Source organism: Lathamus discolor, chromosome Z, assembly GCF_037157495.1.
Source record: "Lathamus discolor isolate bLatDis1 chromosome Z, bLatDis1.hap1, whole genome shotgun sequence".
NCBI lineage: Eukaryota > Metazoa > Chordata > Aves > Psittaciformes > Psittacidae > Lathamus > Lathamus discolor.
Window position 1 is genome coordinate 102,543,877 of NC_088909.1, and position 26,340 is coordinate 102,570,216.

Below are 26,340 nucleotides of genomic sequence, written 5' to 3' on the forward strand. Positions count from 1 at the left end.
GCTTAGCAATGGTGCCACACTATGGCTTTTCCCATGGTTGAGGGCATTAGCAGAGCCTCTTCCCCATTAGTTTAATTAAATTTCCAGAAAATAAATGTGAGAGTTTGGTAAAGGAGGTGCCTATGTTACTGGAAATGGGGAGGGAAAAGAGGTATGTGTGTCTCTGATAGTCATGCTCATCAGGATCACACAGACCATTTCTGTAGGACAGCAAGAAATCTGCAGACAGTGCAGCAACACCTTCCAAGGTCAATGGGGAAAATAATCCTCCCTCCAGCAGTTATGCTGGTGGGTAGGGAATGTGTCTAAGACAGCTGTAGGGCCCAGTATGTGAAGTGGGACTAGACACCTCTTCTCACACAGCTCCCTCCTGCCTTTGCAGCCATTCAGTGGCAGGGCAGTGGTTCCAATCTGGCTCACCGGCTGCCTCTCCTCTGTTTCATTTTAGGGCTGGACACCACTGGTGGTGGGTCCCAATCACAGCACCAATTCTGGGAAGCTTGACTGGTGTTTTCATTCACAAAATCTTCATTGATTTTCACAACCCACCTGTCATGGCATGTGGGAATGAGAAAGGACAGACAGCGGTGGAGGTTTCTACATTGTGATGGCCACATGCTCCAAGGAAAGGACTTGACATCAAAGCCTATGTGGATGTATGGACTGACAGTCAAAGGGTAAACAAGTGGGTAAGGGCATATGCAATAATGGTGCCAGAGCACACCAGTTCTTTACCCTGCTGGTGGAGAAATGTGAGACTGGTCTTCAATAAACTCTGCCTGAGCAGACACACTGCGTCTCTAACGCACTGGGCAGACCTGGGTAGGGCTAGACCTGTTTGTGACCTGAAGAAATTATTCAGTCTCCCTGTGTAAACATCTACCAAAGATAAAATCATCACATTCTGGAGAAAAGCAAAGCAGAGCTGCAGGACTCCAGATACCTATGCATTCATAGAATCATAGAATGGTTTGGTTTGGAAATGGACCTTAAAGATCATCTAGTTCCAACCCCCGGACATGGCCAGGGACACTTTCCACTAGTTCAAAATACATTATATAAAAGCAACAGAAACAGCTTAATTAAAGAAATTTTCAGCTGGAATATTCTTTGGTAAGAGCTAAACACTGATGGATCAGGGGCTGAAGCTTGCTTCCATTTGATAAACCCTAACAAACACCTGCCTTGGCAGAGCACAAAGAGCAATGATAGTCTGAAATACAAACCTGAACCTAATTTTTTTTTTTTTTTTGTGCTTGTTTTTGATTTTTCCTTTTTGATCTGAACATTCAGGAAGCACCAAACAATCAGTAAACTAAACCACAAAGTTTCCTGATTTCTGGCACCGCTCTACTGGAACATGTTGGTGTCATGGAACTGAGTGTGCTACCAATAGGATGGACTTTAACTACCACCACAAAAGGATTGAGACTCAAATGCTCAATTAAACATAAAACAAAATTGAAGCCCTTTTCCCCATTCTGAATGCATAAGAAACATGGGAAGAGGTTGCCCTGTTCCTGAAGGAATTCTGCCACCTCCATCTGAATAAGGAAGTGGACCTGCAAGACCCTTCCACGACTGAGGCATCAGAATAAAAGTAAAATAGTATCAGAAGCTTACTGTCACCAGTGGGGTAACAAGAGTCTTTAACTTTCCTAGGCAGTGCTTAAGCAAGTACTGTATGTATGTCAAGGACATGACTAGAGTCCTGGGGTGCCATGAACACACAATATGGGGATCTCCGTAAGTAGGAAGTGACAGAACATCACTACTGCACAGAATTCCAGAAAATGGCATTTACTGGCTTTAATGATCATTCACATCTCACTACTAATATAGTAGGACCAGATAGGTCTATAATAAGATAGACTATAATAGGTCTATAATAAGATAGACTATAATAGGTTGGACCAGATGATCCTTGAGGTCCTTTCCAACCTGGTATTGCATAATTCTACTAAAAGGACCACTAACGTGGCATGGGATGGGGTGGTAGGTACTGACACCTCTGCTTCCTTTTTGAGCTGATCTTATGTTAGTAGAGCAGCCACAACAGATCTTTACCTGGCACAAGATGCATGTCAGCTTCAGAGGGCTGAGGAGCATTAGAAGATTTCCTCTCAACTGGGGGGTGGCAGAGGGCAGCCCTCAGCAAGGTGACGCAGAAACTGCACTTGGACAGCGCTGGAAACCAAGCAAAGCATGCCAGAGCTGGGGCTGACAGCTGCAGAGACTTTGAACACTGAGTGCAGGACACAGGTGTGCTGAACAGCTGTCGAACGGCTGAGTCTTTTGGTCTATGTGAACTAAACTGGGGACTTCAGAGTAGCTCACAATGGGATTAGCTAAAAGACACTGTAATCCATCCCTTCCCAGTGAGATTGTCCACTGCATTAGAAAAAACCCCAACAAACCAATCCAGACTGTGCCCTGCTTTTACCATACATGCTTGTACATGTGCTCCCCAAAGCAACTTTAAATACCCAGTCACTCTGGAGGAAAATATTAAATTCTTTATTAAAATACTACTAAGGATTTACAGGCTTCCTCTTTCTGAAGGCCATACAAATACTTGTGAAAGCATCACAACGTCCCTGTGAGGTAGGTTTGTGTTATGTAATTATGTGACTGTTTCACAAATAAAAGGTGATACTGTTTAAATAACTGATGCTTACTTGAAGATGGTGACTTTGATTTCCCCGCTTAGGCACAAAATGTGTGGGTGGCTACCATGTGTTTCCAGCACACCTAAGAAGATAGATAGAATAGCACAGAAAAGTAATGGAAACCTTCAGCTGTAAATAAAAACCAGCACTGGATGGGTTAAAGTGTGGTTCTAACCTGACAACTTAGACTATTAAAAAAGCATCAGGGGCTTCTAAGGCTGTAGGATCTCAGTGTGCCCAGGTCAGATCCTGCCTAGTTGAAAAGTGACAAAGGCTGTTTGAATGGTCAACTTTGCAAATGAATGCATGACAAACCAAGGTGTCCTCCTGGCTTATGGGACTCTCAACATCATTGACCCAGTGTTTCAGCAATTCCTACAGGAGGAGAAATCAGAGGCAGTGAGGGACCTTGCAGCTTCTGGCTACCTTTGGGTATATTGGGAAGGACATCACACAGACTTGACTATCTGAAAAGATACGGCACAAAGGCCAAAAAAGGAAAAGCATTTCCAAAAAGGAAATGCTGCCTTTACCTCAGTCTTTAGTAGTCACACCAGCCACCCTCAGGGTACTCAGATCCCTGAGTTGGATGTCAGAGATGAGGAGCTGATTGAAGTCCCCATAATTCAGGGAAGAAATGGTTAGCGACCTCCTGTTCCACTGTACACATCTATGGTGCCAGACGGGTGACACCCAAGGATGATGAAGGAACTGGCAGAGGAGTTTGCCAAGCCACTCTCCATCACATATCAGCAGTCCTGGTCTAGTCTAGCAGTCTGGTCTCTAGCAGTCCTCTTGGCAGGTCTCAGAGGACTGGAGGTTGACCAATGTGACACCTCTCTACAAAAAGAGCAGGAAGGAAGACCCTGGAAATTCCAGGTATGTTAGCCTGAGCTCAGTACTGGGGAAGGTCACAGAGCAGACGATCCTAAGTGAGATCATAAAGCATATGCAGCAAAACGGAGCAATTGGCCCAGCCAGCATGGGCTAATGAAGGGCAGATCCCGCTTGACCAACCTGATCTCCTTCCACAATAAGGTGACCAGCCTGGTTGATGAGGGAAAGGCTGTGGACATTGTCAATTTGGATTCAGTAAAGCATTCAACACTGTCCCCCACAGCATTCTCCTGGAGAAACTGGCTGCTTGTGGCCTGGATAGGTTAATTCTTTGCTGGGTTGGAAACTGGCTGGATGGCTGAGCCCAAAAGAATGGTGGTAAATGGTGTCACATCTAGTTGGTGACTGCTCACTAGTGGTGTCCCTCAGGGCTTGGTGTTAGGGCCAGTGTTATTTAATATCTTCATTGGTGATCTGGACGAGGGTATTGATGCACCCTCAGTAAATTTGCAGATGACACCAACTTGGGTGAGAGTGTTGATCTGCTGGAGGATAGGATGTTCTGCACAGGGATCTGGACAGGCTGGATCCATGGGCTGTGGTCAGTGGTATGAGGCAAAGTGCTGGCCCATGCACTTGGGCCACAACAACCCCATGCAATGCTCCAGGCCTGCGGCAGAGTGGCTGGAAAGCTGCTCAGTGGAAAAGAAACTGGGGCTACTGATTGATAGAGCTGAACATGAGCAGCTTGTGCTCAGACAGCCAAGAAGGCCAACAGCATCCTGGTGTGTACTGGCAGTAGTGTGGCAGCAGGGCCAGGGCAGTGAGCATCCCCCTGTACTGGGCACCGATGAGGATGCACCTCGAATCCTGTGTTCAATTCTGGGCCCCTCGCTACAGGAGAGACATTGAGGTGCTGGAGCGGGGCCAGAGAAGGGCAACGGAGCTGGTGAAGGGTCTGGAGCACAAGTGTGATGGGGAACAGCTGAGGGACCTGGGGGTTTAGACTGGAGAAGAAAAGGCTCAGGGGGACCTTACTTCTCTCTACAACTACCTGACAGGGGGACAGAGCGAGGCAGACATCAATCTCTTCTCCCAGGTAACAAATGATAGGACAAGACGAAACAGCCTCAAGTTGTGCCAGGGAAGATTTAGAATGGATATTAGGAACAATTTCTTCACTGAGAGGGTGATGAGACATTGGAACAGGCTGCACAGGGCAGTGGTGAAGTCACCATCCCTGAAAGTGTTCAAAAACCATGTAGATGAGACCCTCAGTGACATGGTTTAGAGGTGATCTTAGCAGTCCTGAGGTAATGGTTGGACTTGACTTTAAAAGACTTTTCCAACCTAGTTGATTCTATGATTCTAAGTGGTCTGGGCTGTAGAACAAGCAACTAGGCCAGTGCAGAGACATGGAAGCCCAAGTTCTCTTTGAACCATGACTCTGAGAGCAGTAATTGGAAGAAGCATGGGGAAGTGCAGAGTTTGATTCTGTCAGAAGGAGAAGATATTTCTTTGTTCAGTGGGTTCCAGCCTAATCCATAGCATGCAAGGTTTCTTTCAAAGGAGATGGCAGAAAATATCTTCATACACTGTATTTCAGCATAGGTCTATTAAAGTAATGGTGACTTACATCTGCTTTCATTTCACTGCTGTAGTTGTACAAGAACAAAAGCTTCCCAATACAGCAGTGACATCAGTGGCTCTTCACGCTCTCTGGAAAGTACATGCTGCAAGTAGCAGAAGGAAATTAAATCAGTGTCTCAAGTTTTTTTCTCCCAGTCTCAAGGAACTACATCCCTCCCATGTCAAAGTACATTGTGGCTTTATTTCATGCAAATGCTGCAACGTGTTTTCCACGGGCACATCTGTTAATGCACAAGGAACTCCATCTGAACCACTGACTCTGCATCAGAGAACATCAAAGCTTGTTGAAAATACTGTTCACGGTCAGATCTGGGGGGCATTCTCACTTCCTTGAAGAATTCCCAGCTAGCGAGGATGACTTGGCGGAGGCCATGCTCGTGTGACTCTTTTGGGAGCCTGATGGCTGGGAAGGCTGCTTCTTTTTGATCACTGGTGTTTTGTTCTTGCTTTTAAATACTTTATTGGGGTCCAACTTGTTCACAAAGGAATCAGCTTCTTCAGAGAGGAGAGACGTGTTGATGGTTATGGGTTTATACATGTTAAACCATTGCTGAAAGGCAGGATGGTGGGGAAGGAAGAGGTTAAAATCAAACTGCACTTAGACATTTACATCCTGTTCCCTCTCCCTCCTGAAACTTGATTTTGATCATACACCACTTATCAGTTTGCAATTTACAGGACTCCAAAGAGTGCCTTGTGATAAGAATACACAAGGCCCAGCTACAGTCCTGGAACTGCCCCACATTCCAGACATGGAAGAGGAGAACCAGACACAAACCTAAAACTACCTTTCCTGCAGTGTAACTCCTATCAGGAGCAACTCTTGATTTAAACAACAGGAGGAAAAGCAAAGGGAGGGGTTGAAACTAAACCACACGTACTGAGATTCAGACAAGCAGAAAAGATTTAAAATCCTTGGAATTTAAGAGTGCTTATAAATTGGAACCAAACTAGTTGAACTCTCAAGATACAGTCTCCCTCCCTCTCTTCACACATGCAATAATGCAGGTTTTTAAAACTCTGTACACAAAGAATTTTGTGTTTGTTTCTCTTTAGTTAGATTTCACATCTAGAAGTGACCAAAAGTCTTTTTTTTTCTTTTTGGTTCTGAGACACCGCCACAATGCAGTCCTCATCTTTGATGTTTTTTCTATCAGTTTTCTGTCTACAAAGTCAGGAAATGAAACTGTGGGCATTATGGTATTACAAATCCCACTGAAACTGTGAGCAAAATGTAGAACAAGATGAACAAAAGATCAATATGAAAATGTAGATGGCAATCTCTTTGTGTACTGCTTAATGGAAAACAGCTTTAATATGCCACCCTTGAAGACCTTTAAAAATGATAATGGTTAACACACTAGGAGGATTTTAACTAGCAGAGGCTGCAAATGATTAGGGAATACATGAATGATTTCACTAAGGTTTGTGAATATACTGAACATAACAAAATATTCTAGTAGGAAAGTTGGAGAAAGGCAGAGCACAGACATATGTTAAGAGGACCACGTACACAGCCTTCACCGACAAAGCAGAGCATGGTATAACAGGGAAGACACTAGAAATACAAAGAACAAAATTCTACAGCCACTGATAGATGGAAAGTTGGCAGTGATTTTAGTGAGTAGTTCTGATGCACACAGAGATCAAGGCAGGACCAAGGAATGTCACGCTGGTAAGACAGCTGGCATGTCTGGATGAAGTGCAGGACACTCACCAAGACCTGCCTGGGCTTGCCAGCATGCACAGACATTGTATTCGCTTATGTGCTGTGTTCAGAAGTATTATCAGTTCCATTCCTCAACCTCTCACAAGGTGGAATCAGGGTCTGACAGGCTGAGGGCCCAGTCAGACACCGAGGAATGGCAGGTGCTTCTAATAGCAGGGTCCTGGCAGAGCAGAATAGTCATTTTAATAATAATAAAGGACTGGAATGGTCACAAGGCTGTACCTGAAGATCTCCAAAAATTACTTCTAGGACTGCTGGCATTTAAATTACCCCTTTTTTGGCATCATTTTTATTAAGGCATCCCTTCATGAGTGAGGACGATGCAAAGGAATTGGTATTCTTGGCAAGGCTCAAGCTCATAGTCTTCTCTGGGCTCCTATCTAATTTGTACCTGGGCCTTCCTCTTCACTCAGACAGCAGTAGGCTCTTGCTCAGTGCTATGACCAGAGACGATCTTATGTAGCTGTGGGGATGAATGGCTTTGCATCTCCTCATTTGCCAGCAGTCATGCAAGTGAAGGCTTGCTCAGTCAAGAAAGCAAAGACATAATTGGAGTTTCACTACCTGCTATGAAATGTCAAAGGTAGAGTCCAACTCAGGGGAAGAAAGCAGGGTTAACACAAAATGTTATTGAATTTACTAACATAAATGAATGACTGCTAACAAGCTACAGGATATGAAAGACTCATGGCCCCTTCCAGAGCTCATTAAGGAGGCCCACTCAAGCCTACAGACTGCTTGTCAAAAGGTGGGAAGATGTTTTTACATCTATGCTTATGCAAAATATTGATGAGCTGGATCCTCGTGTCCTACCTTGGCCTGGGGGCTGACCCCATAGCTGGTGAATGCGTACTGCCACTGTGGAAGACCCAGGTGGGTAATGAGCAGGCGGTAGTAAGCTGTGAAGGTTTTGGTGAGGAAGTGCCAATACAGAGCTCTATCCAGGAACCATATCTCTGTGTCTGGGGAGACAACTAGAACAACACAAACACAAATTACACTATTGTTTCGCAGTGGTAAGATCAACTGCTGGTCATTGTCAGGTGGGGGACACAACATACTTATCAGAAAGGCTGCAGCTTCTAAAATGCAGCATCCCTGACTAACACAGACGATTATCTAGAAGAATGTGGTTTAATGGTTAGAGCATGGGGACTGAAAAAGATGTAGTTCTGCTCCCAGCTTTACCAAAAATTCTTGTGCAATAGCCATTACACTGACTTTCCCCATCATACAATGGATGCAGCGCTGTTTCTTCCCAACCTGGGATTGGTACGCTGCATGGAACATGCTTGGACATCCGCAACTTTCTAGTGTTAAGTTCAAAGTACAATTATGGCAAACATTTATCTACTCCACAAAGTAAAAACAACTAACTCAATTGTCAGTCATCTGGATTACTAAATAGAGTTCAGAGTCTGGAAGTCTTAGGACAGTGTGCTGCCAACAAAAACACATTTTGCAAAATCTTTCCACAGTGATCAAGTATTTCTTTGGTGGCTACATCCTTTGTAACATAAAAAGACGTGATTTTACTTGTGAAATTGAGATGCTGAACACTGCTAATTAAACACACTGCCCCCTGCATTGACAGCAACACTGGGAAACAACACTCCCTTCCCTTGCCCAGGTTACCCACTGCATGTGCTGAAATCACTAATGCTGCAAGGCAAGAGGTCAGGTAAGTTTCTGCCTTGGGAGCTGCAGTCACACCCAATGAACACACAAGATAACAACCACAGAGTTTGGTTAAAGACAGGTATACAACAATTGCACACCCCTACACAGTAAACATACATGTATGCACGTACACCTAGTGACCTGTGCATTGTGTTCGATGAGAACTGCTTTACCAGTGACTCAGGTGTTTCACTAATTGTTGCTAATGGTTTTCTCTGTATCTGTCAGAAGAAACAGCCCAGCTCACATCTTTCACCCTGCTGTTCAACCCTTACTAACAAATTTTGACCTAGTTAGCATCTGGAGGCTCTGCATCCATGCACAGGGTGGAAGAACTAGTCTTAAGTCTGTCTCAATCTGGACTTTTTTAGCATCTACCCATTGCTTCTAAGAACGGCTCCAGGCTTTCTCATCAAAATGTAAGGGAATTGCTCCCAGACATGTAAGTAACCAGAGATACGTTAGTGGCGCTCTGTATTATTTCAGCATGGTTGTCTGTAGGTCATATGTGAATGCTTTCTTGTTTGTATGCATGCAGAAATCATAACTCAGACTCCAACACTGAAAGGGCGGAAAACATTAGCTCTGCTAAAGTCTCTATGAAGTTTAGCCCCTGACTTCAATGGAGACAGGACATCCCAGTAAATGTTCATCTACAAATTGCAAAGATTATCAGAAACACACGATGATTCTACACGTGACCTGCAGATACAATCCACAATGAAAGATGGCTAATTTTGCTCTTTTCACTCTTACCTGGTTTAGCATGCTTATAAACAAGACAAACTTTCCCATTCCCATTGCATGGGTCTAATTCAAAGATGAGACTACGAGAATCGAAGTGTGGCTTCTCTGGTTTGTCTCCATGGCCTGAAAACAGGAAAAAAACTTGATGAAACATATTTGGAAAACTGACTGTGACTCAGCTGCCAAAAGGCAATTTATTTGATACTTATTAATAAATCAGCCAAGGAACAACTAAATCTATATTTATACTTCTTGATTAAGTTCCCTGTGTTGACAAGATAAAAGAACTAAACCAAAAAGTGAGAAAAATGTTAATCTCTGGTAGGAAAACAAACCAGAGTCAAAATCAGTTGACTGAAAAAAGATACCAAGCCGCTCTCTAGTCCTTCACTAGCATAAAGCAAGATCAGCTTTACAGATGTCACTCCTGAGAGGTGTTCGCTTACTCTTTTGGTACAGTTCTCCAGTGTTTGAGATGCCACAATCTCCTGACAGTCAACTCAAATCCACTGCTATCAATTAGAAGTGTTCCTCAGGTGGATCCTAAATCTTCCTTGCTGCAGCTGAAGTCCATTATTTCTGTCCTATCCATCCCCCCTTTCTTGCCCTACTTTATTCTTTTCTAAGGAGGGCAGGGAGAACAGTTTATTCTTTTTCTCTGACAGAAGTCTTTGATGACCTTGGAAACAAATACATTTCTTCATACATTCCAGTGTGACATCAGTGTCCTCAAAAGCCACATGGTCTGATTCATATTCAACTCGTGACCCACAGGCACCACAGAGCATTTCTACAGGACCGTCCTGGGATGTGCAAGTTCTTGCAGGACATCAGTTTGAATTTTAAAGCTGCTTGAGGCACAAGAGCTGTACTCTTCAGAAGAATCTCCCGTGGAAGTCAGGAAAAGATCTCTTGTGGTGATGTAACTTTTTCTCAGTGTACCTTATAAGTGCATCAGTGGAAGTTTGAGTGGCTAAATGGAAGCAGAATTCGGCCCATTTCATTACAGTGGCTAGAAGATCATGACTGCAGCCAAGCTGGAATGTGCAAAAAGAATCTTCCAGCCATATTTAGCAGCTACAAGAGCTATAGAGATTCAGAGACAAGACTTAAATCAAATAGCTATTTTTTAAGGAGTCAGCACAACACCTGGCTCTGTTCTCACCTTCTTTATTCTTCCAGTCTTGTTAGACTGTAAGAGGTCTAAGAAAAGGATTGGGCTTTTCTTTTCCTTTTTCTCTCCAAACTGCAGCATGCCCAGCATTTTTAGGTGGTCTGGAAACACACATCTTCCAGTGTTACCTCACACTTATATGTATTCACCAGAGTTACTTTTCCAATTCCAAAGAGCACATCCTGCTGCCTTTTATTACCAAGACATAAACTGTTATCTTTTGTTCATGTGACACTACAAGGACACAAAGACTTTAGAAGGTGAATCACTGGAGCAAGCCTCTGTTAAAAAAATAAATAGGGAAAAGGCAGAATAGGAGCCTGCCAGGCTGTTAAAAAGAGGATGCAAGTAATACTGGCAACTGGCAGAACTGACAATCCTCATGAGATTCTCAGCATACAGGCCTACCTCTCAAGGCCGTAGGGGACTAATAGGAATATATAGTAGATCCAGCTCAGGAGACAAAGAAAACCCCATCTACTCGGGAATGACATTTGCTGTTGCTATATCCATGTGCTATATCCTAACATCATCCTAACAGAGCAAAAGCGATGAGACAGAGAACATTTTCTACCTGTTAATGGGACGTTACCTTCCTCGCCTGTGTCATCTTCCAGGTCAGCAAGAGTTGGTGCATTAGGCAGAGTGTACATAGAGGAACCTCCAAGCCGACATAGCTTCGAGATGCTATTAATCACCATGGAGCCCAGGGGCATTGGTGTATCTGCAATAAGACTGACCATTAATCACATATAGTGTCAGGAGGTATTTCTTTTCCTCCACACATCAACTCAACCTCTTCTAAAACAAAGATGGGGAGAAGAGGTGGGAATACCAAGCAGGGCTGGACACTAAACCAAATCAGGCTCCAGAGGAACAAATATTAGGCTTTTTCAAACATAGAATCACACTTAGAGGTGATGCGACACCACCTCAGAGCTGTGCAGGTACGAGAATTACGCTGCTGGCTAAGCCTCTACTGCAGCTGTTAGCCTAGTTCCGTGAAACTGGCTATTAAAAATCCTGCTAGCTACAAACACCTCCTCAAAACTCTTCCTTGCTGCTGTCCTTCCTACCAGAAACCACTCCACCCATTCATAGCTTATTGGGTAGCTCATCCTCTTCCACCCCATATATCTGCTCAAGGTACACTCCCTTGTTTCCCGCTCCAACTGTGTTGTCAACTTGTGCGTGCTCCTGAATGAATGCTTATCACTTGTCTCTCCTAAGGATTAGTACTGTTACCAGACATTGACCACCCTGTTCCACCACGTGCCAGTGCGAAAGGCCTCTGTAGGCACTACTGCATGCTTGCTCAAACAAGGCAGTCATGTGAGCTGTGTTGGTCTCTTTGCAGTTGTGTGCCCTGAAAACAAGAGTCTTCAGAGTAACAACACACTAAATCCCACCTGAAACATGATAGGACACAGTGCAGGTGCTAGAGCCCTGATTTCAGCTTGTTTTTTGAAATGAAATTTCACTTCCTGAGGAAAAACCCTGTATTTCACACCCATTTCTGGAAGTAAGCAGTGCCCACAGCCCAGTTTGACAACCTCACTTGAAGGCAACAAGGATAATAGTTGCAGGCCTCCAGAGGAGGAACAGCCTAATTCTTGCCAAACGAGGATGGACAATAAAGCTTGATCCTGTACTTAGTTCCACCACAGACTCTAGAAATTGCTCCAGTGAATGGACTTGAGCTGGTGGAATGCAGAATCATGCTTTAGCATATACATATATGTTTTAATGAGAAAGAGGCATTATCAGAGGGTAACACTTCCTATTGCTTTTTGATAGGATAATGTGCTAGAGCTGCTTCTCTCTCCAAGAACTATAGAAGCAGTGTAGGTACAAGATTAAAAGTAGATACCTAAATCTGAGTGTCAATAGCTGGCCAGTGTATTAAAGAATGGTATTTATTTGTTTGGTTTCAAGCTAGTGTTCAGGGTACGTGTCTCTTCTGTGCAAGTCCAGCACATGTAAGCAATAGGCTTCGTTTTGCACCAGGAAGGGATCCTTGATGCGCAGGCATGATTTTTTCCTCACATCTTTAATACAGTCTACTATCCCACACAGGACTACACACACTTACTAATTCAGAGGTCAGTTTTCTGTAGTCACTGATGAAGCTGCCTAGCAGAAACAAGCTACTTCTTGTTTGGTTTTTTTCTTGCTTTTGAAAGTTGAGGAATGGTGCTATTTTTTAATTCAAAATTACTTGCTGCGTGTGCTTTTGCTCAGACTAATGCAGGATGCTGACAGATGTGTACTGACTGTGCAGAAAGTAAGTTTGAAATCGAAGAGATCCTGCAAAAGGAAAGACTAGCTGCAGTGAAATGAGGGTATTGGTACATGGTACATTGACTTGCCATCGGTCTTCACGCTCCAGGTCATCTGAAAGCCATCGGTCATTAGATAGAAGTTCTTTAAATCCTCCGGCAATATGCAGGAATTTTTCTGCAAACAACAATCAGAATGTTACGGGAAAATGCAGAATGTGCTCCAAACCCAAAGTACAACTGAATATTGAATCACATAATAGAACCAAGGAATCATAGTATAGCAGGTTGGAAAGGACCTCAAGGATCATCTGGTCCAACCTTTCTTGGCAAAAAAACAAGAAAGACACAAGACAAGCCCAGCACCCTGTCCAGCTGAATCTTAATAGTGTCCAACATTTGGGAATCCACCAATTCCCTAGAGAGATTATTCCTATGGATGAATGTTCTCATTGTGAACATTTTTTCTTGTGTCCAGTCAGAATCTTTCCAGCAGTAACTTGCGCCCATTACCCCTTGTCTTTTCCATATGACTCCTTGTAAAATAGGAGTCTTCATCTTCTTTGTAGCCATGCTTTAAGTACCAGAACATGGTGAGAAGGTCTCCCCTGAGCCTTCTTGTCTCATGGCTGAACAAACCCAGCTCTCTTAGCCTTTCCTTACATGGAAGGCTGCCCAATCCTTTGATCACTGGGGGTTGGACTTCCAACCAAGAGGTCCCTTCCAACCTTAATAATTCTGTGGTTCTGAGATCAGCTTTGTGTCCCTTTTCTGCACCCTTTGCAGCCTGTCCACCTCTTTTTTCTATAGTGGGAACCAAAACTAGTGACAGGTCTCAGCTAGAAAAGGGACTGTTCACCATCACCCTCTGGGTGCAGCCAGTTCCCCACCCACCACACAGACCACTTGTCTGGGCTGTGATGTGTCAGTTTTTCTATGACAAGGCTGTGGGAAAACATACTGAAAACCTTTGAGAAATCCAGGACAATGTCCACCACTCGCCCCACGTCAACCAAGCAGGTTACTTTGTTGTAGAGGCGATCAGGTTTGTCAAACACAATTTGCCCTTGGTGAATCTGTGCTTAACTTGACTTGTGATAGGCCCCAGGAAGATCTGTTAAGTTTCCTGGGGACTGAAGTAACACTGATGTGTGGCTCCTTTAAGCCGTTCTGGTAGATGGAGATGGTATTTTCCTTCTTCCAGTCTTCTGGGACATATATCCAAGACTTCTCATAAGATTATGGAGAGTGGCCTTGCAATGATGTCAGCCAGCTCTCTTAATACCCTTGAGTGGATATCGTCAGGGCCCATTGATTAGCAGGGGTCAAGCCTCTGTAACAGTTCACGTACCAACTCTTCCTTCATTGATGGTGGGTTTATGTTTGCATCAACCTGAATTTTTGTTCCCAAAGCCTGGAGCCCCAGAGTGCTGGTAAAGACAGAGGGGAAGAGAGTGAAAAGAACCTCTGCCTTTTCAGTGTTATTGGTGACTTATTCCCCTATGCTGCTTATCAGTGGGCCCATATTTTTCTTCCGTTTCTGCTTGTTGTTCACATGTTGTTCACCTGAAGAACTCTTTCTTGTAGTTTTGACATCTCTGGCCAATTGAAATTCAAGCTGAGCTTTTACTTTTCTGTGTCTCTGCACACCCTGGCAATGCCCTTGAAGTCCTCAACAGGTGTTCATCTGCTTTTCCATCGCTGCTATGTTTATCTTCTGTGTTTGAGCAGACTCAGAAGTTCACAGTTAAGACAAGGGGGTCTCTTGCTCTGTCTACTTCCCTTACCTTTAAATGCAATGAATTGGTTTTGTGCTTCCAAGAGAGTGCTCTTGAAAATCTCACAGCACTCGTTAGCTCCTTTATCCTTCATGGAAGCTTCCCTGGAATCCCTCCAAACAGAACTCTGAGCAAGCTGAAGTTTGCTGTTGTAAAATCTAAAACCTTTGTCTTAGTGCTAAACTTCAGTATGCTCAAACTAATCACAAACTCTGCAATATAGTGATCCCTGCAGCCAAGGCCATCACTGAGATATTACAAAGCAGGTCTTCCTGGTTTGTGAGTAGCACACAGCTCAGCAGTGCCTCATTCCTGGTTTGACCAATGTCATCTAACATCTGTATGAAGAAGCAGTCCTCTACATGGTCCAGGAACTTGATGGATGTGAGTCCTATTATTTCTAACAAATGTCTGAGTAGCTGAAGTCCCCCATGAGAACCAGGCTCTGTTGACCTGAAGCTTGCTTATGTAACCCAAATACAGCTTTGTTGGCCTTATTGTCTTGGTTTGGAGGTCGGTAGCAGATGCCTATTGTAAGATGCCCCTTGGAGACAATATATTTCCAGTACTGTGCCTCTGCTGGGACAACCTTCCCACAACTACTATAAAATGTAACGTTCAAAGTCTCACAAAATAAATGAAGAATATTCTGGTAACCAGTAGCTAAGGAAAAGAAACATGCATATGCTGTTCATGTAGATTTATTTAGGGACACGAATTTGTAATATCTCAAGAGACGTTGATCATATTCTTCTCCATGTCTGCAACTTGTACATGTCCAGTTATCTGCCCTAATGTTGCCTCAATGCACCTATCAGTGGGACCTACGTTGCCAGCTGTGTAGCCAGATGTAGTGCTGGCCTTCAGTCACCAGCGACTGGCACAAGCAAAGGAAGGTGCTGGCCTCCTCCTGTCCACATCCTTTACCTCCACCTAGGACCAGGGCAGCCCTTCTGCCTGTTAAATCTTTATCCTCAATCACTTTCTTTGAGTTGTTACAGTCACTGTCCCCTAAGCTGTGGTGTACCTGCTGTGCAGAACCCTCTAACACACCCACAACCTCTGCTCCTGCATGTTTACTTTCTAAGCATATCCATTTATGCCAGTAGACTGCTACTGACAAGTCCTAGGTACTAATGGCTTTGCGGCTTGCAATAGGCCAGGTCACTTGACTTAACCCATCAGCAGCCTGGTTGCTAGTACAGAGCTTTTCTAAGGCAGGTAGGGAAAATCTGCAGAGGCAACTGCTATTAAAGCAGGGAATCTGCTACTGTAGAAACTTTGTATTAAGGAGAATGTATTGTCCTTTGATAACAGCCTGCTGATGCCTGAGGCCCTGGTGGTAAGTTTCAGGAGATTACTAAGCCACATGCACATATCTGAAGTTCTTCAGATGCCTTTAACAAACACGCCTTCTTCTGTGGGTTCTTCTCAGTCCTAAATATTTACAATTTCATGCTGTGCTTTCACCACTTCCAATTTCAAGATGTCACTGTAAGCACAGTGACTAGGTTTAAAACTATGAAGAAAGAAAATATGACAGGCCTCAGAGGGCCTGTCAAAGCCTCAGAAGAGTACAAACGTTTATGCAGAACTTTCATTCCATTTCAAGTCCTCCAGTTTTAACTAATCTACCTTACCAGGAAAAACACACATGCAAACAGCTCTCTTGACTTCAGTAGCTGCTCTCCATCCACTGGGATGACAAAATCTAAGTTTTTAAAACTTCCACTGTAGTGTCCAGTTAAATACTACTATAAACCAGGCACAGCCCAATTTAACAAACATAGCTGATCAGGACATGGAAAAATCTCATCTGAACCTCCCTTTCTGGATGGAAAGATTAACATGTGCATGTTTCCCCAAATGGCTGTGTTCCCCACTTTATTTTAGGATTCTTCTACCCATGTCACTTTGCATGACTCTCCAAATGATGATGCAAAATACATGGGTGGAAAATGCTGTACCAGAGCAAATCTGGTAGCAAAAGCACTCTCTATAGACCGCTTCACTAATAACCATCTCTCAGAAAGGATTCCTTGACCTGTCATGTTATGCTCAGCCACATGACTATGGCGTCAAACCAGTGGTCTTGTGACAGCAGAGTCAGAGAAACAAGCTACTACTAGATACTAAAAATGGCTTCTCAAGCTTAAAAATGGCTTCTAAAGCTCTGTGCTCCTCCAGCTCAATTGGTAGTTTCCAGTGTTGTGATCTCCAGCTCCATAAAATACAATATTCCTAATAACGTGCCAGAAGTGGCTTAACCACAGACCTGGCAAGCAGCTGTTTTCACTACAGTCATCTGGTTACACTCATCAGCTCATAAAATAAAATATCCCAAGTGCCCAATATGGTGTGTGAGGTCTACTTCTTTTGTTTATTGTCTGTAATATCTCCAAATAGTATGTGTTCCAAGTCTCCCAAGAAAGCACAGTCCACTGAGGATAAAGAAGAATATTGGAACCAGGTTATTTTTGCTGCCAAGACCTCATCAGCACTGGATTCACAGCTAAACCACTGACATATAACAATTCACTTAAAGCACTGTTGAAACAAGGCTTCCCAAGCTAATATCCTAAAGAAATGAACAGTCAAAGCTTATTGCTTGAGAGAGACTTCTTTTAAAAACTTAATGAGTTTTATCCAACTTCTGGGAAGAGAAGGAAGGGATTTATGTCACTTCTCGGGCCTTATAAGTACTACAGTACATCAGCAGCCTCCTTTCTTTCTCCCTAATGTTTAATGTCTGGTCTGCCCTAGCTGCCAGTGAATGCAGATGTTAATTTTTTTAACATACTGAGATGTTCTTGTTGCACCATTTATAAACCTGACTGGGGAGGCTCCCAGGAGCTCATCGTGCTTGGATTTCCTGCCCTGAAAGGAAAGGGGTTGGGGTAGACCGATCCCTAATCGGAACACTATGAAGTCTCACAGGAGAGGAACACTGCATTGGAAACATCTACCTCCCAATAGTCTTCCAGCCTCTCCCCCATTATGGGGCTTAAAGAAATATACCTTTCCTCTTGCACTGGTTCTGCTGGGACTTCCCCACCTCTCTCATGGTCAGGGCCACAAGGCAGGCTCAAGAGGGGCAGATCCTGTGCTTCTGGAAATCAAGGATGGAAGGCCTACCTAATGCTGGGGGAGGACATTACAAGGAGGGCATCAAGAACAACCCTTATGGATGTGCATACTTTTGGGTCAAAAAGAGGTATGGTAGAAGCAACAAGGAAGACTTCTAGAACAGCCAGGAACAACCACCACAGTTTCCACTGAGATTTGCATGCAGAGAGAGTTTCCAAATTGTCTGGCAGCCCAAGACAGTTCACAACAGGAAAGCACCAGGCTGCTTGAGAGCTTTTTAATGGTTTTATTACAGAAAAATAAATCTTTGTCCACAAAGCGCCTAAGGAGAAACAACATATTTCCCTTGTAGAGTTGTAGAACATCAAAGCTCCAGCACCATGATGGGCAGGGATTGCTTACAGCCAGCCAGGGGCAGTTCAGACACTGCTAAAAAGCTAATAAAATAGCCCCCTCCATTTTCCTTGGCCTGCTGTGGTGCTGAGCACTGTGGGAGCTGAGCTCCAGCTCCCCCTATCAGAATGCAATTTTCTGATTTTGAAAATCAAAACAACGATGTGAGTGACTTACTTCTCTTCTGGTTGAGGCAAAAAAGAAAATGTGGTTCAGACACAGTCACAGCTGATACCAGAATGCCTCCTATCACTACTCTAGGGTAACACCTACTTTTAAAAACTGCACGTGGAAGGGAGCAGTGCAGTTGCCAGCCTAATTTTAGGAGTGGGAATGCGTTCATAGGACAATGTAGTTATTAGCACTGGTGTTCCAGTGACCTGGAAACTGTCTCTACCCCCCTTCTGTTGCTTGTCTTACTTTCTTGAGGAAAAGATATCATCTTGCTAGGCCTAAATTTTTATTTAAATATTTTGAACTGCTTTAAAGTTTTGGGGAAGTGATGTATATATGTAACAATTATATTCCTTACGCATCTTAGTGAGTGTGCTGATTTCCAATAAAATATTGAGGACTGATTTCAAGTTTGATTTCCTGAGCCGTTCTTTCTCCCTCTACACAAAGCCTGAGAAAAAAATCTCTTCAGCTCTCTTACTGTCTTACTGCTTTGTCTCCTGTCATGAAGCCCACCTTCCTCTGCAAAGTCTCATAGCAGCTAACGGACATTCAACAAGCTGATCTACGATTTTAAAACTTCCATCACAGCATTCACTTAAATACTAGCACTAACCAAGCACAGCCCAATTTAACAAGTAGAGCTGACAGAGGCAAAAAATTTGCACACTGCGAGCACTATTAGAACATGATTTTAATCATAGAATTGTTAGGGGTGGAAAGATTAAGATTCATAATTTAAAGAAATGTTGACTTTCTTTTAAGAATTCCTGAATACCATATATTTTCTCTTAGCAGAAACAATGATCCATTGCAAAACTGAAGTAGGACTGGAAAAAATGCTTCTAGAAAAAAAACAGAAAAAATGCTTCTAGAAAAAATGCTTCTAGAAAAAAAACAGAAAAGTGGAGCTTTTATTTGGTGTCAATGAAAAAAAAACAGAAAAAATGCTTCTGGAAAAAATGCTTCTAGAAAAAAAACAGAAAAGTGGAGCTTTTATTTGGTGTCAATGAAACCACTTTCCCCTACATCATACAAAATCCCCTGCAAATACTTGCATATCCAAAAATGTAGAGGTGAGTTACAAATATAGGCTGTGCCAAGTGTGTGCGTAAGTATTGCCACCTAGTGGCTATGAAAAAACCCAGTGAGAAAAGTGAAAGCTGGATACACTTAAAACTTGTGTTCACATTCAAGCAGGATGAATTTGAGGAAAAGCGAGGTACAGGTTTATTCTGGAAGGACCTTGGGAGGTGCTGAATGCTTTTCCCTTAACCATCATTGCAAGACGTACTGCAATTGCACGGACTGTGTTGGATATCAGACTTCATCTCCAAAGGTCAAGAAAAAAAATAGGAAAAAAAACAGTTACCTGTTAATTCAAGAAGTAGATTTGAGGTTGTGTCCATGCAACTGGGAGCAAACGCAAAGAAATAGATTGCAAAGTCCTTCACCATTAGCAGTCTACTCAACTGATCTACTTAACCTTCACCATTTACTTTCACAATGAACTTAGTACATCACTGGTGGATTGGGGATGGAGCTGAAGTTTTGTTTGGACATCTTTGGAGCCAAGTGATTTGGCTACAGCATTTCAAAGTTTGGCTTTACAAGAACAGCTCAATTTTGAAACAAGCCCAGTTTAGTTCAGAGGAGTAAAAGTACCTGATATGAGAGCAGTACTGTGCTCAGGAGAAGCAGTCCTCTCCACTCAACAGAAGAACGAACACATGCCATTCTTGTTGTCACCAGGCCTGAGCTGGCTCACAGTCAGAGGCCTCAGACTTTCCAGCCCAGTTAATCTGACACCTGAACAACAGCTACAGGAGGAGAACAGGAAACAATTCACATGAACCTGAAAAACCAGACACTTCTGCCTGAGCACAGTTGCTGGCTACAAGTTTCAGTAAATACCATAGGTTTACATCATGTACATTCTGACCTGGGTTTATAAATTCTTTATATATATCACTAACTGGGATAGGGCTTTACCAAAACTAGTGCAAAATTCTTCGCTACTGTTTAAGAAAAACTGTAAAGGGCAAGGTGTCATCAAAGGGGAAGCTATTTTAAGCAGTGGTAACATGCGCAGTCCATGAAAGCATGTGCACTAGTGCATAGCCAGAGCTGGAGCAGGAGGAGGATGATTTGCTTATCTCCATCCTCTGCCATGCAAAGGCCAGTGAGCTTCTGAGCTGTCCCTTCACTACATCTGAGTGACACCATGAAAGTAGTTATTCCACGGCACTGGTTATCCCACCTGAAATTTTATTCCTAATAGCTTGTACAGTGCTGTATTTGTCTTTTGCCTTAAACCAATACTAACAACACACCCATGTTTTAGTTGTTGCTAAGTAGCACTTACTCTGATCAAAGACTTTTCAGTCTCTCATGCTCTGCCACTGAGAAGGGGCACAAGAAGCCCAGAGGGCGCAGATCCGAATTAGCCAAAGGGGTATTCCATCCCATAGCTTGCATTGTGTATCACTTGGTTGGTTTTTTGGGTTTTTTTTCTGGGGGGGTGGTGCTAGAGAGAGGGTGTAGAGGAAACAGGGCTTATTCCTTCCTCTGTCTATTTCCTCAAAAAAACCCCAAACTATTACTGTTGTATTATTATACTGTACTTTTATTTCAATTATTAAACTGTTCTTACCTCAACCCACAGGTTTTTACCTTTTTTCTGATTCCCCTTCCAATCCCACTGCAGAGGAAGGGGAGTAAGTGAGCAGCTGCATGGTACTTAGTTGATGGCTGGAGTTAAACCACGACATCCGCCATGGTCATGGGATTGATAAGCGTATGTATATTCAAAAAAAGGACCAAAAATGTCATCTCTGCCCAGCAGAGTCACAGAAGCCCTCTGGTCACACCTTTTGATGCAGTAAGGTCAGCTAATGTGAAGGTAGCATGTGTCTTTCATAGTCTTCTAGAACAGGCCATGCTTTGGCCAAAAGACTGGGTTGGTTAGATGGAGAGGAGGTGGAAGAAAGGGCTGTGAGAAATGGAGGTGAACAGCTGAGACTGAAAAGAGAAACAGATAATTGGAATGAACTGAGTGGCTCAGTCAAATTTTCCAATTTGAGAACTTTACCTTTAACGGCCATGAATAATGAAGAGCTGCTCCATTTTGTTTGAAAGGGAGTAAGAAAATGGTTTCAGACCTGAGTCAGAACAATGTTTGCTCTTCACTGAGTCACCACTGTTGCTGCCTACTACAGTTATGTCATTTCTTTTTAGAGTTGTCATTCTGAATATACCCACACAGCAGAAGTTTTTCTAACAGATTGGGTATATGCAATAGCCTAAAAGACTATTGGTAATACCTCATGAAAACAAACAAACAACATCTCTTTAGGTTCCTGTGTGCCCCAAACTTGGTAGCAGGCTGTATCACAATAAAACAAAGGGCTGCCATTGCACTTGATATTCTCCATGGGCTGCTGTATATTCAGACAGACCTCACTGCAATATTACCACAAAAATACTCACTTGCTCCCACGAAATGATTGTGTGGCGTTCAGCTGGTTCCTTTTCCACAAACTTCACCTCAGCAACTCCTGGTGAAGTCTCTAAAAGGAAAAGAAGAGCATGTTTGCAGCTGCCACTGTGAGCCGGACAATTACGCAAGTTATTGTGACTGACAGCTGGGGAAAAGGCATTAATGACTGCAAGCATTGTGCTAGTGACTGAGCAGTCACTTTCTTTTGTCTGTAACTATACTCAGCACATCTTGGCATAAGGATGCCTAGGGCTGCACAAAGTGTCATCCTTTGATGTTTTTTATAGACATATATATACACACACATACACACATAGTTTGTATTCAAGGCGTGATCTTTTGCAGAGGATTCATGGGAAAATAAACCATGGGCTCCTAGCAAACTGCAACTCTGTCTTTGCAAGCTTGCCCTGTGGTTTCAGCTGGGTAGGATATTCTTAGTTTGACACAAGATGTAGAAGTGTTGCTGTGAATTGCTAACAACCATATTCCACAAAGATGGCACACGTCAGCACTGGATTCAGTGGGCTTGAACAGATGCAGTCTGATCCTGCTGAGGGGATTCACACGAGCAAACATCAGCTCATGCAGACCCCAGCCGGACATGCGTGAATTTGTTACGAGCACCAAGCTCAATTTATAAAAGTCATCTGAATATTTTATGGGAAAGAATGATATATAAATGTAGATACTAATCTACATGGTGCTATCCTTGTGGGCATGTGTGACAGTACAGTCTCCCTTGCACTTATTATTTTATGATGTTTTACTTCATCTACAGCCAACTGACAGAGTTCCCACTGACTTCATTCACTTTGGATCAGGTCCAGAAAGACTACTAACTTCTTGTTGTGGGAACTGCAAGCCCAGCACACAGGGCTGCTGTGAAATAGAAATGATCCCTATGCAGGGCTTTCAAGACCAGCTCTGCTGTGAAAGTATTAGCTTCCCAAAGCAGTCACATGTATTATAATTGCTTTCTGGTAAAACATACACAGCGCACTAGACAGGAAAGGCAGGCACTAGAGAGCTTTGGTTTGTTTTTTATCTCTAGTGCTGGGCTTTTAATTCTAGCAGTAGTGTTGTCCTTCTGTGTTGTCTGTTCTGTTGGTGGAGGAGCAGCACTCGGTTTCAGGAAGTCTAAACTTCACTTAATTGGAAGTATTGATGGGTATGTTGTCAGACAATTTAGAAGACAAACATGGCACTGGAAACCAAACTCCAAGTTGAAGACAGAAAAAAAGAAAAAGAAGAAAAAGAAAAATCCCAGTGGGTCACCTAGGTAATCTGTCTGTTCGAGGGCTGTCCCAACACACAGAAGATTCTGATGTTTGGCCAAGTGTGACTTCCAATAGGTTGTGCAATGCGGGGGAATCTGTCTCTTGCTCAAATATAAGCTGTCCATGTGTATTCTGCTTCTAAAGAAGCTTCTGAAGAACCCTAACTGGTCTCTTCCATTTAAGCTATGCAAGCTAATTACAGTAATAGAGTAACTGTTATTTCTGTGATCAAAGAAAACAGCAAGGATGTTTAATTCGTCATGCACAACAGCTTGGCTGGGCTGACGGAAAATTATGTATCATATCAGTCAAAGAAGATGTCTAGGAATGCGAAAACTGTGACTTCTGAAGACGCCTGATACCAAATCAGAGATAAAGAGAAATTCAGTCTTAAAAGCCTGAATGCTATATTAAAAATATCCATCCTGTGGGTAAACTGATGACCATGTTTAACAGATGTGTGTAGGTATGCATGAGAGCTCCATTAAACATTAATGAGGAAAATAAGCCTGCCATGAGTTGCTTTTTCTTTCAGATGGAAGAAATAAAGAAGTCACTTAGGTTAGACAAAAGCATGAAGCTTAACTAGTTCAGGTGACTCCTCCCTATAACTATCCTGAATCAAGATCACAGTAAACTCTGTGCTACTTTTAGGACATTTCCTATGGAAGCTTCCAAAAATGCTCTGCAGTGTTAATTACAAAGAGTTGATGTAATGGTATCGCACAAAGCTGAAGGGGAAATCATCACAGCATTATTAGTCCTTACAGTACTGCTAATACTGTCTATAAGTTGGATAAACTCTCAGCACCTTTAAAAAATGTGTGAATAGTTACATTCTTATTTAATAAAGACTGTAAATAGTGAAGCACGGTCCTGCTCTGGGCAGCCCAGAACAGCTAAGACCTCCTATTCACATTTAGTTGTGAGCAATCAATGTTTCTGAAGTTTGCTGTTATTCATAGAACATCAGCAAAATTAATCCTAGCGGCAATGGGAAAGATGCCTCTCTTTTCTCCACAAATTAGAACCTCCACAATGCTTGTGAGAAAACCGCCACTTTGTAGGGCCTTTCACAGGGACTACAAGTTAAAAAGAACAAAACAACCTCCTTCCCCCACAATCTCATATATAGAATTTGTTTAAAGGAGGGTTTTTGAAATGGTGCCATGAACATTTGTTTATAAAGGTACTGGAAAATGAGGCCTCAAGCTCCCATATACCACACATGCAAAATTTTCTTGCTTAAGAGGAGTATATTGAGCTTCATTACATAATTAATTCTATCTCCTGAAAAAAAAGTTCCACAACAGAGTTAAAAGCTTTTTACTGCTTTTATGTTATATCAGGTAGAAAAGTATCTACCGGCTTCATGAGAGTTCCCAAAAGAAGATCTAAAAGAAGATAGTTTCTAGTGCCACAAACTACCGAGTAAGGCATCTTTCTGAATGAAACACCCTTTGTAATTTGAAAGAAGCGAACACTGAACAGATGGGTAATGCTTCCCAATTAGCTCAGTAATTTTAATTAATAGGGTAGTACAATTTACATGCTTTGGACTACTTCACTGGGAAAAAAAATGTGCAAAATTCCCTGTGGGAGTGAACAGACAGAGAAAAGAAGCAGAGTAAAACATCACTGCAATGGACTGGGGTGTGCATTGCTCTATTGCACAATACAAGCGATCAGAGATATAGACAGAAAGCCAAAGAAAAAGCAAACACAATCCAGGAAACACCTTCCATGTGAAAGGGATGTTATAGGAGTTTCAGAGTCCCAGCTGGCATTGCCAAGCCTTGCTGATGTAAATAATACCTACCCAAAACAGTTTACATGGCGACATTACGTTTGGACATAGACAACATCATGTAGACTACATACTTCTGAGCCTGGGTGGTGAAAATGTGGGCAGGGATAATAAGTTTTCAAAAAGAGATACTTTTTTTTGAATGTGCCATGATGGTTCATCAGCAGTAGTTTCACCCTTTTAATGCTCGCACAGAGTAGAGTGATACTGTTGCCTTGACCTCCCAACTGGAAAACAAGAAAAAACAAACAAGGACCCCCAAGATGTCCAATAGTAAGTCAGTAAGAGATTGCTTAACAGATACTGAGGATGAAATCCTGTCCTCACTGAAGCCCACTGAAGAATTTTCCTTTGATCTTTTAATCTTGTCTGTCGTAGCAGCTATCTAAAAGCACGTGCAACTGGCAATACTCTTCGGTTACCAAATGAAACTCACTGTCCTGCAACACAGCAGCTGGGTGAGGGCATTACAGCAGTCACTTCTGGCTTTAAAATTCATAGGAAGAAGTTCTGGAACTGCAATCTGTAATGTTGTCATGCCCTTCAACACTGGGATTGGCAGAGATGTATTGCTTTCCAGCCATACAAATACGAAAGCTCTGTGCCCCAAGCTGCTGATAGATGAAAGGTCTGATGCTAAAATCCTTTACACATGCAAATCCTTTCACCAGCTCTTGTGATTCTACTGCCAGGGGCAAAGTTTTGCCTGAGAAGCTTTCCTTTAGGTGTTGAACGCCTTGCACTCCAGCTGAACTTCAAAGCGAACCGCAGGGATGCAAGAAGCCTCGAGATCTGAGCAAAACCCGGAGTCAGCAAGCAGGGCATCCTGTGGGGAAAGTGCCATGGTATGGGAATAGCTACAGAGTGACTATTTATGTGGAGCTGGTCCTGAGCAGATTCACAGATTAACCTACCAGAGCTGCGCACTAGGCTGAACTCCCTTCCGTTCGGCGCGCTACCTGCTCACCATACACTGCAACAGAAACTAAGAATTACGTATGATTTTGAATAAAACACCACTTTCCGTGATTTCTCTGACACTGCGGGGCCCTCTTAAGTATCAGGACTTCTGCTGATGATTCAAATAACAGAGACAGTGTGTGTGCATGTGATCCCACAGCAGGGCCGTTGCCATCCCCGTGCCCGGTCCCACTCGCAGCCGCCCAGCGCTCATACCCCACGATGCTCGGGCACACACGGCCCGGGCCGGGGCGGGGACCAGGGCAACATGGCGGGGCGGCGCTGAGGGAGGCGCCCGCGGGCGGTTTCTGTGACAACCGAGTGACCACCACACCGCACCGCTCCCGCCCCCGGCCTACCGCAGGCCGCTCCCTCACGCCGACACTCACCCAGTATCCGTGTGACCCCCAGGGTGAGCTTGTCCAGGTAGGGCTTAATGCTGGCGGACGGCTTCTCCTCCATCCTCCCGGATGGACCCGGCTGCCTTTACCGCCAGCACCCCAGCACACAGGGGACACCGACGAGGGCGTGTGCGCCGAGGAACCTTTTTGTCCTTCCTCGCACCCCCTAGCCGCGGCGACGCTGCGCGGTGCACCG

General features: G+C 43.4%; 2 protein-coding genes across 4 annotated transcripts in view; one reads left to right on the top strand and one right to left on the bottom strand.

Annotated features, from left to right (window-relative positions):
- LOC136005086 (aquaporin-7-like) overlaps positions 1 to 2,667 on the top strand; it is a 17,268-nt gene extending 14,601 nt beyond the window's left edge. Inside the window, exon 7 of the mRNA XM_065662228.1 lies at positions 449 to 2,667. Coding sequence (XP_065518300.1) covers positions 449 to 608 — 160 coding nt within the window. The 3' untranslated portion in view covers positions 609 to 2,667. The remainder of the gene's footprint in view (positions 1 to 448) is intronic.
- TPGS2 (tubulin polyglutamylase complex subunit 2) lies at positions 2,502 to 26,328 on the bottom strand. Of its 3 annotated transcripts, none has more exons than XM_065662225.1 (7): positions 26,133 to 26,328; positions 21,687 to 21,766; positions 12,856 to 12,943; positions 11,061 to 11,210; positions 9,322 to 9,435; positions 7,699 to 7,859; positions 2,502 to 5,706 (listed from the first exon to the last, which is right to left on the bottom strand). In XM_065662225.1, exons 1-7 carry the CDS (start codon positions 26,203 to 26,205, stop codon positions 5,479 to 5,481), a joined length of 894 nt encoding a protein of 297 aa, XP_065518297.1. In that variant the 5' UTR covers positions 26,206 to 26,328; the 3' UTR covers positions 2,502 to 5,478. The 3 variants fall into 3 exon arrangements, with proteins under 3 accessions (XP_065518297.1, XP_065518298.1, XP_065518299.1); XM_065662226.1 differs by having other exon boundaries at positions 11,079 to 11,210; positions 26,133 to 26,327; XM_065662227.1 differs by lacking the exon at positions 26,133 to 26,328 and adding an exon at positions 19,863 to 20,017.
- Between the last annotated feature and the right edge of the window lie 12 nt (positions 26,329 to 26,340).